A 15,135-nucleotide genomic window follows, 5' to 3' on the forward strand; every position below is an offset into this window, starting at 1 on the left:
ACGAGTCTGTGGAGCCTTCCCCCAGGAACTTCGGTCTCCTCCCATACAAAACAAACTGAAGGAGCTGAAATGACCTCAAGGATGCATCAAGCCTGGCATATGCGCTACAGTGACACTGACGCTTCGTGGAAAATGCCAACTGAAGGAATCCATGTCACCTAAAGGTTTTTGGTGGGCTGGGGAAAAATGCCAAACGAGGCCCACTCAGCCCTCTGCCCCACCTAAACTGCCCCCAACCCTTCTCAACCTCTGTACAGCAAAGTGTTGTGGGTTTAGTTGCACAAGCCACAGAGAGTAGTGTTTGTATGGTATGTGCCATGTGGTGATGTTTTGCAGTATAATAGCAATGCTTTACATGGCGAGTGCCGTCAAATTTGTAAAGCGTGCAGATTTTCAAAGTCAACAGTTAACCAAGCTTTGATCCTATATTTGGATGTGTGGTCCAAGTAGTTTTGTAGGTGCAGCTATGTAAATAAAGCAGGTACCCAGAAGGTGCTTTGCCTTCAACTCTCCAGAAAGAGTATCGAGGAGATTGCAGAGCTTGGTCCAGCTCTTGCTGGGAAATCTCCATGAATCTGTCACCTGCTATACAGGCGTACGTGGGTTAGATCCTGGACCCTGGTGATGCCTGTTGTATATTTGGAGCCCTACGTGTTTGCTCTCTCCCCATGGTGGTCATGTGGTTTTGTCCTCTGTTTAGAAACATCCATTTACATTGTTTGGCAGCAACTATAAATGATGCCCACATGCGATGGATCAGATGATGTCGAGTTCTGGACTGGTGGCAATATTGCTTCTAAGGCAGTCCCGATGCACAATGGTGGTGCGTGCGAGTGATTTTTGTACCATAGCCCTCGAGATTTGTCTGGGGCGTGCACTGTGTGCCCCAACGTGATTCAAGTTACCGAGTCAGATGCAGGTTAAGGAAATAGTTTTAGTATTTTTTTAGACAATAAAAACGCCAAGTCTGGTAATGATCATTTCACTTTTGATCAAGGTGCCAATATAAATTTTGATCAAACTTGGCGTTTATTTAAAAACAAACCCAACATTCATTACCAATATACAAAATGTGTACATTAATTACATCTACACACTGCATTGAGCACTCGCGCACAAACCCCGTTCCCTTTCAGGGGGACCGGTGTTCACTCACGGCCGGAGGCGCGACGTGAGTGCATGCTGGAGCCGCGCTATGCTGGCATCAAGCGAGGCCAGGCCGTGGCGGAACGCGTGGTCGTCGCGCGACGTGAATGTCGACGTCGACGCTAGCGACCCAGAGCCCACCGATGAGAAGCTCCAGTCAGGCAGAGGCCGCAGTGGCAGCAGCACTGGAGGGGGGCGGCACGCATCACTCCCCGCGTCGCTCCCCACGTCGACCTCCTCGCCCCCCGCCTCAGCCCAGCGTTTCGCCGACCCTCCCGGGGGGCCCCAGCCGCCACCGCCCGCCTTCGCTAGGGGGGACGCGATCTCCGAGCCGGGGTAGCTTCCCGCGGCCGAGGGCCACTTGGCTGCCGGGGGAGCAGGAAGCAAGGGAGGAGGGTAGGGCGGGGGCTCGCTGCCCATGGGCCGGGCGGGTGCGGGGTCGAGGTAGTCTGTGTCGTCGTGGGTGGTGGACAGCGGCGTGCTCGAGCGGTCCAGATGCGTGGCGACGACGCCCGAGGCCGCAGCGCCCGCGGCTGCGGCGGTCGTGACGGAGGTTGATGAGCTAGCGGCCGCTCTCAGAGCTTCTCCCGAGGGCTGATCGAGTGTAATCTGACCCCCGTGACCCTGGCCCCGGTCACCGTAACCCCTACTGGTCTCCACCGTGACACCTTGACCCGTGCCATCGTTACCCCCAGCACCGTGAGCTGCACTGCCCATGACGTCCCAGTGGCCCTGACCCCCCCCACCACCACCGCCGTGACTTGCGCCACCCATGCCCCTCTCCCAGTGCCGTGCAGAGCCGGGAGCCCGGTGCTGGAGCGGGCCCTGCGGTGCGGGTGTGGGGCGGGCGAGGGGCGGTGCCACGCTGGGGGGCGAGCAGGAGCCCGGCCGCACGTCACTGCTCAGCTCCGACAGCAGCCGCGTCATGCTGCCCTGCAGGGTCCTGCTCCGCAAACAAAGACAAAGATCCCCCATTGAGCTTTACCAGACTGTTGGGGCAAGTGCTGTAATGATGGTCAGCATGGCACACAAGGGGGTCGGTGTCGCCAGGACCACGCCTGACCACCTTTGTCTCCCCTGTGGCGATGTTTGTACACTGCACCAGGTACTCGTTTGACGCAGAGTTAACCTAGGGGACCGGTCAGATAATCGTCACTGATGTTAGCTGTGAGCATGAATCAATCTCAGGTCGCCTGGTTCAAAGCGCAGCATGCTAACCACTGCGCCACCACTCCCCACAGGCAGATGCACACATCGGAGTGTGTGTATCTGTATGTGGATGCGTGCCTGTCCATGTATCCACGTGCGGTCCATGTGTGTGCTGCGTCCCTGCATGTTTGTGAATGTCCCGTGTGTGGCCGTATGTCCATACACGTGTGTTCTTGTGTCCTTGTGCATGTCTTTATGGACCTATCTCTGTATCTGTGTACGTGCGTTTCCTTATTTCCCTGCGAGAACGTCACTGTGTGTGTCGCTGTGCGCATGCGAGTAGTGGACGTGTGTCCCGTGGGTCTGCATGTGCGTACGCTGAGAGTTGGCGCAACGAGTGCAGCTCCTGCTCCCTCTGCACCAGCGCCGCGCGGAGCCCCTCGGCCTCATCACGCGACGCCTGCAGCTGCTCCCGCACGGAGCGCAGGCAGCACAGCGCCTCGTCCACCTCTACCGGGAGGCAGTGGGGGGGGAAGGGAGAGAGCACACGGGGGGGTCACGGGGAGACGTGGGGGGGGACACACGGGGAGACACGGGAAGATGTGGGAAGACACGGACAGGGACACAGGGGTGATGCAAGGGAGACATGGAGAGACACGACCCAGGGCACGGGGCCTGCGTGTGCAGCTGCCACACAGGGTGGCACTCAGCTATGCTGTCGCCAAACACCCGAACGGCGGGGCCTGAGATTCGCCACTCGCGACAGTGGCCCTAACGATGACAATCACTGCTTTTGATTGAGCGCCTTTTTGTGCTGGGGCGTCTTAAGAGCAGCTGTCCGAGTACGCCACAAGGTGACTCCACACCTGGCCTGCAAACAGGTATCAGTCTGCCGATAGGGGGCAATGGTCGCTGCTGTGTGTGTGATCTCAATGGCGTCATTTACGGTCTCATTTTAGAATTTGGCAAGAAGAATTTAGCCCATGACGCCGGCAACAAAATTGCCTATTCTTGCGAATGACGTCAGGATATCTTTAACTTATGATCAACACACCTACAGTGATAAGCAGGGTGGGCCAGCCAAATTCCAACCGCGAACCTCTGCAACAAGCGTGGGACACGCCATCGCTGGGCTGCATTACCGTGTCGTTAAACGTGGCCAAAATCGCGCAGTGGATAAAATAAGGCACGTGGCCCTCCAGGCCACGGGCCCGGGAGGAGATCGATAGCAAAGCCCTCGCGTGGTCTCAATCAGCGTGACCTGAACACCAATTCAGTGCTCGCACAGCGGCGAGACACCTCTGCGCGTTCCACATGTGGATAGCGCGATTCTGCTTTCCTTAAATGACTATTTGCAGCTACGTTTACTACGCGAGGAGAGCCGATCGTGTTACGGTCGCGTCGTAAACATTCACGACAGCATGGGTGGCAGTGCAGTGGTGACACTCGTGCCTCGCCGCAAGAAGTTGCTGAGTTCCATTGCCAACTTGGGCACCATTCTGCGTGGCGTTTGTATGTTCTCCCTCTGTTCTGAATGGGTTTCCTCTGGGTACTCCGGTTTACTTCCACAGCTAAACCCACATGCAGTGTAACCGGTATCGTCCAAAACATCCCCAATGCTGCCAAAATTCCCCGCAAATCACTCAATTGGGATCACACAATCAGAAGCAACATTGGCCACTATTGCGAGAAACAGGACCCTCCTGAAGAAGAGCGAGGCTTCCCTGGACGAACAAGCGGAGTCACGACCACTAGGGACGAGCCGCTCGTGTAGTGGGATTCACGCCAACACGACGCACCCTCACGCACGCGCGCTGCCTCCTCTTCCCAGTGCGCCGTCCCCAGGCTCTCGGGTCCTCTCGCCTCCGTGCCCCCCACGCCCTCCCTGCCGTCGGGTCCCGGCCCCCCCCATATTCGGCCGAGCTGGCGGGAGAGCTGGTCGTGGCGCCCCCGCTCGGCCTGCGTCTCCGCGCGACTCCGGCTCAGCTGCTCCTGCAGCGCCGCGTTCGCAGCGCGCAGGTGCGCCACTGAAGAGACACGCGAGGGAGACGCGTGGGACGCGAGGGAGACACGCGAGACGCGAGGGAGACACGCGAGACGCGAGGGAGACACGTGAGACGCGAGGGAGACACGTGAGACGCGAGGGAGACACGTGAGACGCGAGGGAGACACGTGAGACGCGAGGGAGACACGTGAGACGCGAGGGAGACACGTGAGACGCGAGGGAGACACGTGAGACGCGAGGGAGACACGTGAGACACAAAGGAGACATGTGGGACGCGAGTAGGACACGTGGGACGCGAGGGAGACACGCGGGAGATGAGGGAGATACGAGAGAGATGAGAGACACAATATGAGGTAGCACAATGGAAGGGACATGAGAGATACAGCTTGAGATGTGAGGACGGAGGCACGACACGCATCTCACCCCACGTATTGCCAGTCGTGCGACTGGCAGCGCAATGTCATGAGATGCAGAGGCGTTCATTTAGAACTCTTGTGGTGAGCTGCGACTTGTGAGGTCACTCATTCTCAGCACTAGCGGCACACCGTCTCACACTCTCCGTAAAGAGCATTTGTTCGCAAGCCGGTGGCAGTGGTGGCTACTATGCTGTGCCATGCACTTGTAGTCCATCGTTATGGAGGCAACAGCAAGGGTTGGTGGATCACACAGACGTTGTGAAACTCCCTTGCCGCGGATGGCACCGAGCAATTTGTTGAAATGATCCAATATTAAAACGACAAGCTAAATTTAACGTGATAGTTTCTGTACAGTCATTGGTGACGGCGCGAAGACCGACAGCTCAGTAGACCCGAGAAGCTGGTGATGATCTCAGCCCGGTCACCACTGGGTGCACAAAAACAACCACTTAATTTAGCCGAATTACAGTGTTGGTTTGAGACTGTTCTGTGACAGACATTATTCCGAGTAACAGGGCAGGTAGGAAAGACCTGCTCCTAATGTGTGGATCAGAAGCCACTTGAAGCAGGGATCTCAGAGGTGGCTCTGCGATATCCGTGGGCCGTGCTCTAACAGTGAGGGGTTGCGCTGCTCTGCAAAAGACCCGTGTGGTTACACCGTCCGTGACGTCGCACCGCCGCCGAACGCACGATTGCGTCAAGCCGGGTGATTTCGCGCCGTGTTTGTAGGGCAGGGGGCACCACTTACACTCGGCGTTCGAGCCAGGGTCCGGCCGCTCCCTCTCCCTCAGTTGCTGCGACAGCGTCTGCACGCGCCTACGCACGACACACGCAGTGTACGGAGCGTGCTACGTGGTTTCAAGAGACACGGCACAAATTCTACACCAGCTGCGCACATGGAATCGCGTCGTCACGAGAACGTAGGCAGACGCGCACTTAGAACTCCGACGTCGCACGGCCTCGACCATGACACCCGGGTGTACGGCCCGCGTAGACTCGGCAATCGGGTCTCTCCCTGTACACGGGAGGGGCCACAACTCTCAGATGCCCTGCCAAGGGTGTTTGCTGCAAGCTCACCCTTTGGAGCCCGAACGTGCAGAGCGAGCAACGACCCAAACGTAACACAATGGTTGTGCAGTCATTGGAGACCGAGCTGAGAGGATCTGTGGTGAGCGGTATAGCGTGGTGGTAAGTGGTGGATAGTGTGACGCGGTGGTGAGCGATGGTGAGCTGTGGGTACTGGCGAAGTGCTGTGGTGAGCGGTGGTGAGCGGGGGTGAGCGGTGGCGAATGGTGGCGGCGAGCGGCGGTGAACGGTAGATACCGGTGGAGCACCGAGTTCTCGCTTCGCATGAGCGCCAGGGTGCGTGACGGTGACCCCGGCGACCCCGTGGGCTGCGGGAGCATTGCCTCCGCCTGCTGGTCGGGCTCCGGCAGGGCTGTCGCCAGCAGCACCACGCTGTGCTCCAGCTCTGCCAGCAGGTGCACGCACGCGCGCACGTCCTGCCGCGCAAGCAGCTCGCGCAGCTGCGCCAGGCCACGCGTCACCGCTCCCGCTCTCCTCGCCGCCTCCCCGTGCCCCCCACCAGCCTGCGTGCCCCCCGCCACCGCCTGGTCCGAGCCCACGTCATCGCGGTCGTTGTCCAGGCCATCCCGCTCGGCTCTCCCGTCGGCGCCAAGCGCCGTCACGGGGCCACGGTGGCCCCACGCCGCTTGCTCCAGGAACCTGCGTGGAGGAGACGGAGCGGAAGCGTATGGGGTCACGGGGCACTCAATGAGCATCACGGGATGGAACAACGTGTACTCACACACTCTGTAGAGCAGGGGGAGAATATACCAACTCTACATAGGAGTTGGAAGGCTAAAGCCTACGTGTTAAACTCCACACAGGAAGGGGCCCGAGTTGGGAATCAAACTTAGGCCCTTATTGCCGTTAGGCACAAGTGTCACCACTGTGCCGTCACCCGACGTGGTTGCCTTGGCAGTGGCCTCACCTGTCCTGGGGCACGTCCTCTTCCCCACTGGCGTCCGTCGTCATTCGGGCCTCCCACTCGGGCTGCAAGGCCATGAAGCGCGCATGGGCCCCGTCAGCCCGCGCCAAGTCAGCCCAGCGGCCCCCGGCCCAGGGCGCGCCACCCTCGGACGTCGGCGGGAGGAGAGAAGGGGCCATGCAGCGCGGTGCCGTGGCCGGCGTCGTCACGGCAACTGGAGAGGTCGCCGCGGTCACCGTGGCGGTCGCCGTGGAGACGGGGACGTAGGCGGAGTACGCGCGCTCGCTGCTCGCGATCGCCTGCTCGCACGGGGAGCAGAGGCGGTGCGCAAAACCGCGGCTTTTTGTTGCCATTTCTAAATCAGTGGCAGAGCACAGAACCCAAGGCCCAAAAGGCCAAGTGGCCAGCAACCAACAACACTACTGAAGGTGCAATAGAACCCCAGATCTCCTTTGCAAAATAAGCTTATCTCACGAAGCTCTGGGATCAAGGCAATATATGCGATTATTCCTGGCCTCGTATGTCATGTGGCATCTTCACCTGGCCTGGGCTTAATTTAAATCAACTCGCCCTATTATTTTTTAATCACAGTTCTTGAGCAGAGACACAATGCCCCAAACGTCCAAGTGTCCAGCAACAAACTACACTATGAACGTGTTATAGGTAAAAGTGTAATACGTTTCTTGAAATGAGCGAGGTTATTATTGCTAACAACTTGTAGAAAAGAGATAACAGATGGAGCTGTGCGAGGGAAGAGACTGTAAGTCTGGTGCTCAGGAGGTGGGGGCCGATGGTGGGCGCATGCGTGTGTGCGTATCCATTTGTGCTTGCCTGAGTACGTGCATGTCCAAGCGTGTAACCACGTATGAGTGTATCTGTCCATGTGAGGACATCAATGTGCATTAGCCTGTGTGCATGTACGTTCGTGTGTGCGTGCGCCTGTGTGCGGGGGAAAGGGGGTGCGCGGTGGGAAGTTAAATTCCCGCTCATGGCCAACATGAGTGGGGAATATTTAAATCAGTCCTGGTCTTCTCCTAAGTCGATTACGGCCTTAAATGACTAACTGGCGTAGCGTGCAAACATGCTCACTCGGGGACTGCTGTTGTACGAGTGCCCTGGCGTGGCAAGCGGCGTTGTGGGCTTGGTGGCGGGTGGCGGGGCGGGTGGCGGGGCACGTGGCGGCGAGGCGAGCGTGGGCGTGGAGGAGGCGAGACGTCCATTAAACGCCGTGCTCCCACCAGCCGCCACTGAGAAGCGAAGCGGGCACAAACCACGCGGTGGCGTTAACGGCGTATACATATTTACTTGCAGTTGGTTACATGCCTAGACCTGACATGCAGCTGCATTTACATTCTATAATTTGAATTTGTAACATGCGCAGTTTCTGTTCTATCTCGAGGAGAAAATTATTGAAAGGCGCGGGAAAGCTAACCCACTTGTTGTACTGCCATCACACCATGGGAATAAGCCAGGAGATGGAGACCTTGACGCCCACGGGTTAGGGAGGGAGCTTCACAAATTGAGTGATCCACCATCCCTCTCTGCCTCCAGTGCTCAATTACAGGCTTGCACCGCGAGCCGTGATCTATCCACTGCTAGCTCAAGGCCTACCCAAGCCGTCACAATCCCTCAGTCCTACAAGGCAACGTTCCCTCGAGTGCGCTCCCTCCCTCAGCTGCCTCTCCATCACGAATCTCGTCATTCTGCAACCACCCCTTCTAAACCAAATGTTTTCATTTTCCTTGAATTATGAAGTTTCCTTTGCACTTGGACGATGGTTGCTTCATAAATACATGAATATTTCATTGATCTGAATGTCACAGGGTTAATGAACAGTCCCAAATCTGGTACAAACAAGCAATATATGTGTGGGCATATAAAAAATATAATTTTGCACGATTTTCCAATATTATAATCATTGTCCACTTCGTAGCTGGAGAATCAATCAGGTCGAATTGGTTCTGCATACAGAAACAGCAAATCATAGTCTCCACAGGTGCAAATGATTGAATCTCACAGGTGATGGGTCAAATCAACCAATGGGCTGGAAGCAGTGATTAGCCCAAGTCTGCCCAGTTAGGAGGATGCACTGCGAGAGAGGTTGCAGCAACTGGAGCACGACAGCACGATGGACCAGGAGGACATCAGGTGGTCAGCCAGGGACAAGAACTATAAAAGATGAGGGTGTCTATGGGTAGAAGGAGAGTCGAATAGGGTTACCCCTCTGTGTTCAGGGAGTCTGGTGGGGGGAGCCAACTGAGGAGCAGAGGTGAGCGAGTACGGGAGTGGTTGGGCGTGGCCCAGAGTCCCCAAGTGCCTGCTTTGTATCTAATGTTGAACTTCTTTCACGTGTAATCTCGGAATTCTGTTCCCACCATTGCACCGCAATCATGGTAAATACCCGAAGACGTCTTGGTTTAAAATTTGATACACAAATGGGGGGCAAGGGTCCCGAGGACCCCCACATGGGCCCTGGGGTCTCGCACCCGAGCCTCCTGTGAGACTGTATCAAGCTTTTTTATTTAATAATAATTTGGGGAATTTTATCTAGCTTGGATCACAATGGGTAGGAGCCTAGAGTGTGTGGGTCTACGTGAGTATATGGCCTCTGTGTGTTTCTATGCGAGCCTCTGTATAAGTCTATGGGCATAACTGTTAGCCCCTGGGTCCGTCAGTATGTGGGTCCTCTGCAATTCTATGGGTCTGTCAGTCTATTGGTCCTCTGTAATTCTCTGGGTCTCTTTTAGTCTATGGTCCTCTGCAATTCTCTGGGTCTCATGGCAGTCCATGGGTCCTCTAATTGTGGGTCTCAATAGCAGAGTATGGTCTCCAAATGTAAATCATGGAACTTACAGCCCTTTATCAATCTACCGCTGAATGTAAGAGACATTACCCATGTAGTGTTGGTCACGGGGTGTTTGACCAATGGTTCACCATGGCTGATCCGTGCAGGATATATTGGCTTATTACAGCAGACTCCTATTATTGAAGGATATTTCCTCGCCTGTTTAAAAGTACCACCATGGCGCAGTGTTATTGCGGCCACAGCCCTTGATACCACCACCACCGCACCTCACCGCGACCAACGCGTTCTACCCCCTCCACCAGATAGCGCAGCTTCTACACAGTTGACATAGCGCCCTCGAATATCTCCCCTGACACCATGCCACCACCTGCTCTAAGACTTCCCCCTTGGTGGCTGGGACTCATGGAGACCATTATCTCGGTAACTGGCCCTCATGCGGGCTCCATACATGCCCGACCTAGCGGAACCTTTTCTGCCCAAGCATATCTACAACACTCCTACTTGTGCTGGTGTCAAACAACCCAGAACAGCCTGGGTGTGCCTATCAATGCAACCATCTTCCTTTAACATAACACAGTTACGTCATGACACGCAACACATGACGGCGAAGCGCAAGTACATATCCAATCCTTCTCTGCCCCCCCCCCTTCACGGTTCTATGAATAATTATTAGCCCATCGGCGAGCACTTACAAGTCTCTTTCTTGATGGCGGGGGCGCTCGTCCTCCGGGGCTCCGCATGGGCCTTGCCGACTCCGTCCGCTCGCGTCCTTGACAGCGACCTCTTAGCCCGGGGCCTTGAGGGGCCACCGGCAGAGGACTTGGCGGGGCGATGCTGGGACATGGCCCCCTGTGGTCCTGCATCATCACGCAGCAGGGAGGAACAATGTTATAGTTAGACACCAAGAAAAAAAAACGGCTCTAACACCACTATTTAGGTTTTCGCCATCGTGCTGTAACATTACACTCCGGTGTTTTCAGGATGTACCGCGAGTTGTTTGGAACTATTTCTGGCTTAACGCACATAGAATAGGCCGCATGTTGGGCTAGGAGTATAACTACAAACGAGAGCTAAAGTTTCCCTTGAACGCTCCCTGGTTAGGGGTTTTTGTGGAGCTGTTAATTGGCTATGGTGGTGTTATAAATGGAGGACGGTGAAACTGGAAGTCCGTGTGTGTTTGTGTCACCGTGCATGAGTGTTCCGCGCTGCGTGCCGGAAGCATCTGCCAGCAAGTGGAGCGAAGCATCAAACGTGCTCAGAGAAAGTAAATTAATGTATTGACTTTTAGGAGTACTGCAGCAGCGCTCTTATGACAGCACGGGAGTGACTGTCATATTAAATTAATATCCACTAAAGCGATGTTACTTCAGCGAGACGCCAAAGTCACTTTAAATGGGTTGGTAAGGAGGATAACGGAGCTCTGGTTCATCTTATTCAGCATCTGGCCATGTTAGATGTTACACCCACATGGCCAAAAGTTGTTTATACATTACTACCAAATCAACAGACCCTAATCTCACCTAGATGTCCGCCCGGTTAAGATGTACCTTCCTGGGCTTAGTTGCTAGGCCGCAGCGGGTACAAGGAGAGAAGGTGCAGGCAGGAGAGCGTGGCAATAGAGGAGATGGAGCGAGATGTTTGGCCTACACTAGCTGCCTTGTGTGTTTGCCGGTGATATGATGAAGATGATTAGGAGCGTGCTTTGTGATTTTGGCCTAGACGGGAATTTCTGAAGGGAAAAGGTCAGCAATGAAAGCCAGGATGCCCTGGTCAGAGTGCTCTCAGGAGTAAGCATGAAGGTTGGTGACCAGAGTGACGGGGCGCTCCGGTAACGGTTAACGCAGTACTCACGTGAGGGCTCTGTGAGCAGGAAGTCCTGGAGCAGAGCAGCGCAGCGATCCAAGCCACGGTGAATCACAGCCACCTGCCGGAGGAGACGCACAATTACAGTACAAGTTTCATTATTAAACATTTACCACATTCAATTGAGGGCGACCCAAGTAAAGGAAAAGGTTAAGCTGGTGTCATTAACAGAAAGAGGTGGAAAACTCTCATTGGGCCCTGTCGTCCATAAAGAGAAGACGGGAGGGAACAAAACACAACATTTTGCAAATTTATCAAGCATCGAGACTTGGACCACCGTTCTGAACTCCCCCGCATTACGGCTCAACTTTGGAGTTCTCCTTCCCATATTTTTTTGCCAACCTCTCATAATAAGAGTAACCTTGCTCAATTCAGGAAACCTGTTACACTTATCTGCTACAACTTTTAAAGTGATGTTTTATTGCTCGGCAACAAAAAAGACAACACAGATAGGCATAAGGGCGGCAGTGGCCACAAGGCAAGAAAATTGTGTAATTTTCATAAATGGCAAGCAGTGGATTCTCACACGCACGATTCAACAATCAATTGGAACTCTTTTTAACTCAGCGGGACCACATGTAACGCACTCTCTCGTCGTCAAAGAACGGAGCGTGTCTGAGAGGGACGTCCACTTAGGAGATTGAGTGATGAGCGTTGAATTGTTGCATTGTAGGATCGTGAAGGATGGTGGTGGCTTGGGGGCCTTCATCCAGCAGGGGATTGATGGTGGCAGGTGATGATGATGAGCACTCATGAGGGCCATTGGGACAGCCAATAAAAATAGGTGGACCAATTAAATTGAAAGATCCATTTGGGCAAATTAGGGTTCATCCACGAGTCACAGCACGCCCAGCGCTTGGGGTCGGTTGGACAACGATTATAAATCTATCGCACCTGGTCCTCGGACTCGGTGGAGTAGAGCGAGTATCCCGAGTCTGGCGACACGGCCCTCCTGCCCAGGCTGCTCGACCTGCACACACAAGGTCAGGGGATCTCAATAACAATCTCAACTTGTAGTAAAGCGCCGCCACTGCCACACATCAGAATATTTATCTATACTGGAGGAATCCGATGAGCTATAAAACATTTTTTCACAGATGACAGTGGGCACTTGCTCCAGAGCCGCGAGGAGGAACCACTAACGAGCAGGAAGGTACCAGCCACACGGTGAGGAGCTATTACCAAATGTTGGCATTGCTCTGCACTCCTATTTTATGTTAAGGTGTTTTCAGCCTATTAATGAGTCTCTATATGTGTGGGAAGAAGCCGAAACGCCCGAAAAGATGGACATTAGTCGACATTTTGCTGTACCACCACCATGTGAACAAGGGTGTGGCAACTTGACACCCACAGGAATAATCATAATTCAGACTTATACATGTACAGCACCCTTCAAGAGTGGAGTATTCGCTCCCTCTCATGGGCTCTATATGTGAGGAGGAACCGCAGACAAGCGGGCAGGAACAACCACGCGATGATCCAGCGTCAACAACTGGTCAAGCTCTCCGGTTCTTTCTATATAAAGATGCTATGGTCCACTTTAATGTTAATACACGTTGGAGGAAACCGGCGAACCCAGAGACAACCCAATTGTGCAAGGGGACAACACTCGATCCCATGTAGAGGAAACGGGTGGAGTCCACGTTTTTGCTGTACCGCATTCTCCTGGCAAGCCAAGCTATGGCTCCTCCTTGACGCCCACCCACGGGAAAGGAGCTTCACATCATCTGTGGTCCACCAACCTTCGCTGCTGCATGTGATCCAGTGCTGGATTACAGGCACCAGCCTTGTAGGACAGTCTCTGAGCTGCAGTCAACCAATGATTATGCCGATTAGATGTACTATCTGATATGGCTGATATTCACAATTGCACCCAATAAAAAACCCACGTCTACAGCTACCACCACCCCGACTTAACGCGTAGCAGGTTTTCACAGCTAAAATTTACGATTAATAATTTTTTTTGGGGGGTTAGGCCACTAAGTGATGTGGCCAAATCTGTGTAGTGGCCGAGTGACGGGTCTGCATGGCTGAGCCGCTTATCCACCTCCGCTTGCCGCCCTTGTGCTTGGGGGGTCCGCTGAGCCTGCCAGACGACACCATCTACACATGGGACGACGACAAAATATCGCATCAACAGATTGTTTGTATCGTCAACAAGTAGCGTCTAATGAAGGCCGGCAAAGGCACACGATGGGGTGGGTGGGTGGCCAGCACCACGCCCGGCCACCTTTTAACTCCACATTGGCAATGATTACACATTTCACCAGGCACCCATTCATCGCTGCTGCTGTATTTGCTACTGCTTATCACTATGCTGATTACACTACTGCTAATGTTGATGATACTACCACTACTGCTAATGGTATTACCGCTGATACTACTAACGTTGCTGCTGTTACCTCTGCAAATGCTGATGCTCCTGATGATACGACTGTTTATGATGCCGATACTACTGTTAATGCTGCTTCTTTACGACATTTCTAATGCACCTGCTGATGGTACTAATGCTGCTGATGATGCTAATGCTGCCTTTGACGATGATAATGATAAAAACCGGTGCTAGTGCTGCTAATGATAATGATGGTGGTGCAAACTCCTCTCACCTGGCCAAGTGGCCTGTGTCCCCCTGCGGCCCTCGGCATCGCGGGGCGAGATGAGGCCCGGGCAGACGAGAAAGGGGGCACGGGGGGCCACACGGGAGAGGAGGCAGAGACAGACGAGAAGGGGGGCACGGGGGGCCACACGGGAGAGGAGGCAGAGACAGACGAGAAGGGGGGCACGGGGGGCCACACGGGAGAGGAGGCAGAGACAGACGAGAAGGGGGTAGACAGAGCGAGAGAGAGCAGAGGGGAGAGGACAAGGCGTGTAGGGAATCTGAGGGTGTACAGATGACTATGGAGCAGGGTTGTATATAGACAGGACGTATTTGATAGTATTGTACAGAGTAGGGAGGGTGTACACTAGGGGTGTATTGACTAGTGGCGAGTATAGAAGCAGTTGTGTATAGAGTGATGTATAGTTGTGTGCATAGAGTATGAGTGGTGTGTATAGTTGTGTATGTGTATAGTTGTGTATGTGTATAGAGTATGAGTTGTGTGTATAGAGTATGAGTGGTGTGTATAGTTGTGTATGTGTATAGAGTATGAGTTGTGTGTATAGAGTATGAGTGGTGTGTATAGTTGCGTTAAAAAAAGTATAAACGAGTTGTATGGCGTATACTAGGAGTGCAACTTTGGTATAATAATAGACAGCAGCGTAGAGTCTGTTACGGGTTGGAGGGAGCAGGATCGGTGGTGTAGCTGCTGCTGCAGCTGCAGCAGTAGCAGCTACAGTGGCGCACGGAGCCGGACACTTTCTCCCTGCGTCTCTCTTCCTCTAACCCCCCTCCTCCTTCTCAGTCGATCGGCATCTGTCACTCGCCGCCAAGAAGACACGATCCCCATTAACGCGCCTCGCTCCGTCTCCTCCTCAGGAGCTTCAACTCGTCGACGCGGCCGCAGCGACAGCTCCACTCGAATGAACCGCCAGCTGAGCCGCACCACCGCCTACTAACAAAAACCCTACACCCCCCCATACTTATAACCTCCCATCATGACGTCACCGAAAAGTAGTTCGTCTCTGATTGTGGAGTTTTTTTTCGTGTAAAGGAACGCGCGGTTAAGTTTTTTTGTTTTTATTGAACGCGGTTTTGTTTTTGTATTTTCGAATGAGCGGCGTTTGTGTCCTACCGGGGTGGAAAGTGGTGGCAGGAGGGGGA

At 54.1% G+C, this 15,135-nt stretch overlaps 1 protein-coding gene across 1 annotated transcript; it reads right to left on the reverse strand.

The window, feature by feature from the left end:
• Window positions 1–876: 876 nt before the first annotated feature.
• On the reverse strand, window positions 877–14,929 carry LOC133349763 (uncharacterized). Its single transcript, XM_061563481.1, has 12 exons — window positions 13,982–14,929; window positions 13,423–13,478; window positions 12,270–12,345; window positions 11,364–11,436; window positions 10,205–10,369; window positions 7,796–7,953; window positions 6,710–7,005; window positions 6,040–6,441; window positions 5,465–5,532; window positions 4,095–4,322; window positions 2,673–2,805; window positions 877–2,089 (listed from the first exon to the last, which is right to left on the reverse strand). The coding sequence occupies exons 1-12, from the start codon at window positions 14,018–14,020 to the stop codon at window positions 1,153–1,155; spliced, it is 2,631 nt and encodes an 876-aa protein (XP_061419465.1). The 5' UTR covers window positions 14,021–14,929; the 3' UTR covers window positions 877–1,152.
• Between the last annotated feature and the right edge of the window lie 206 nt (window positions 14,930–15,135).

Source organism: Lethenteron reissneri, chromosome 31 (assembly GCF_015708825.2).
Source record: "Lethenteron reissneri isolate LAM-NWPU_2019-01 chromosome 31, ASM1570882v1, whole genome shotgun sequence".
In the NCBI taxonomy this organism is placed as follows: Eukaryota; Metazoa; Chordata; class Hyperoartia; order Petromyzontiformes; family Petromyzontidae; genus Lethenteron; species Lethenteron reissneri.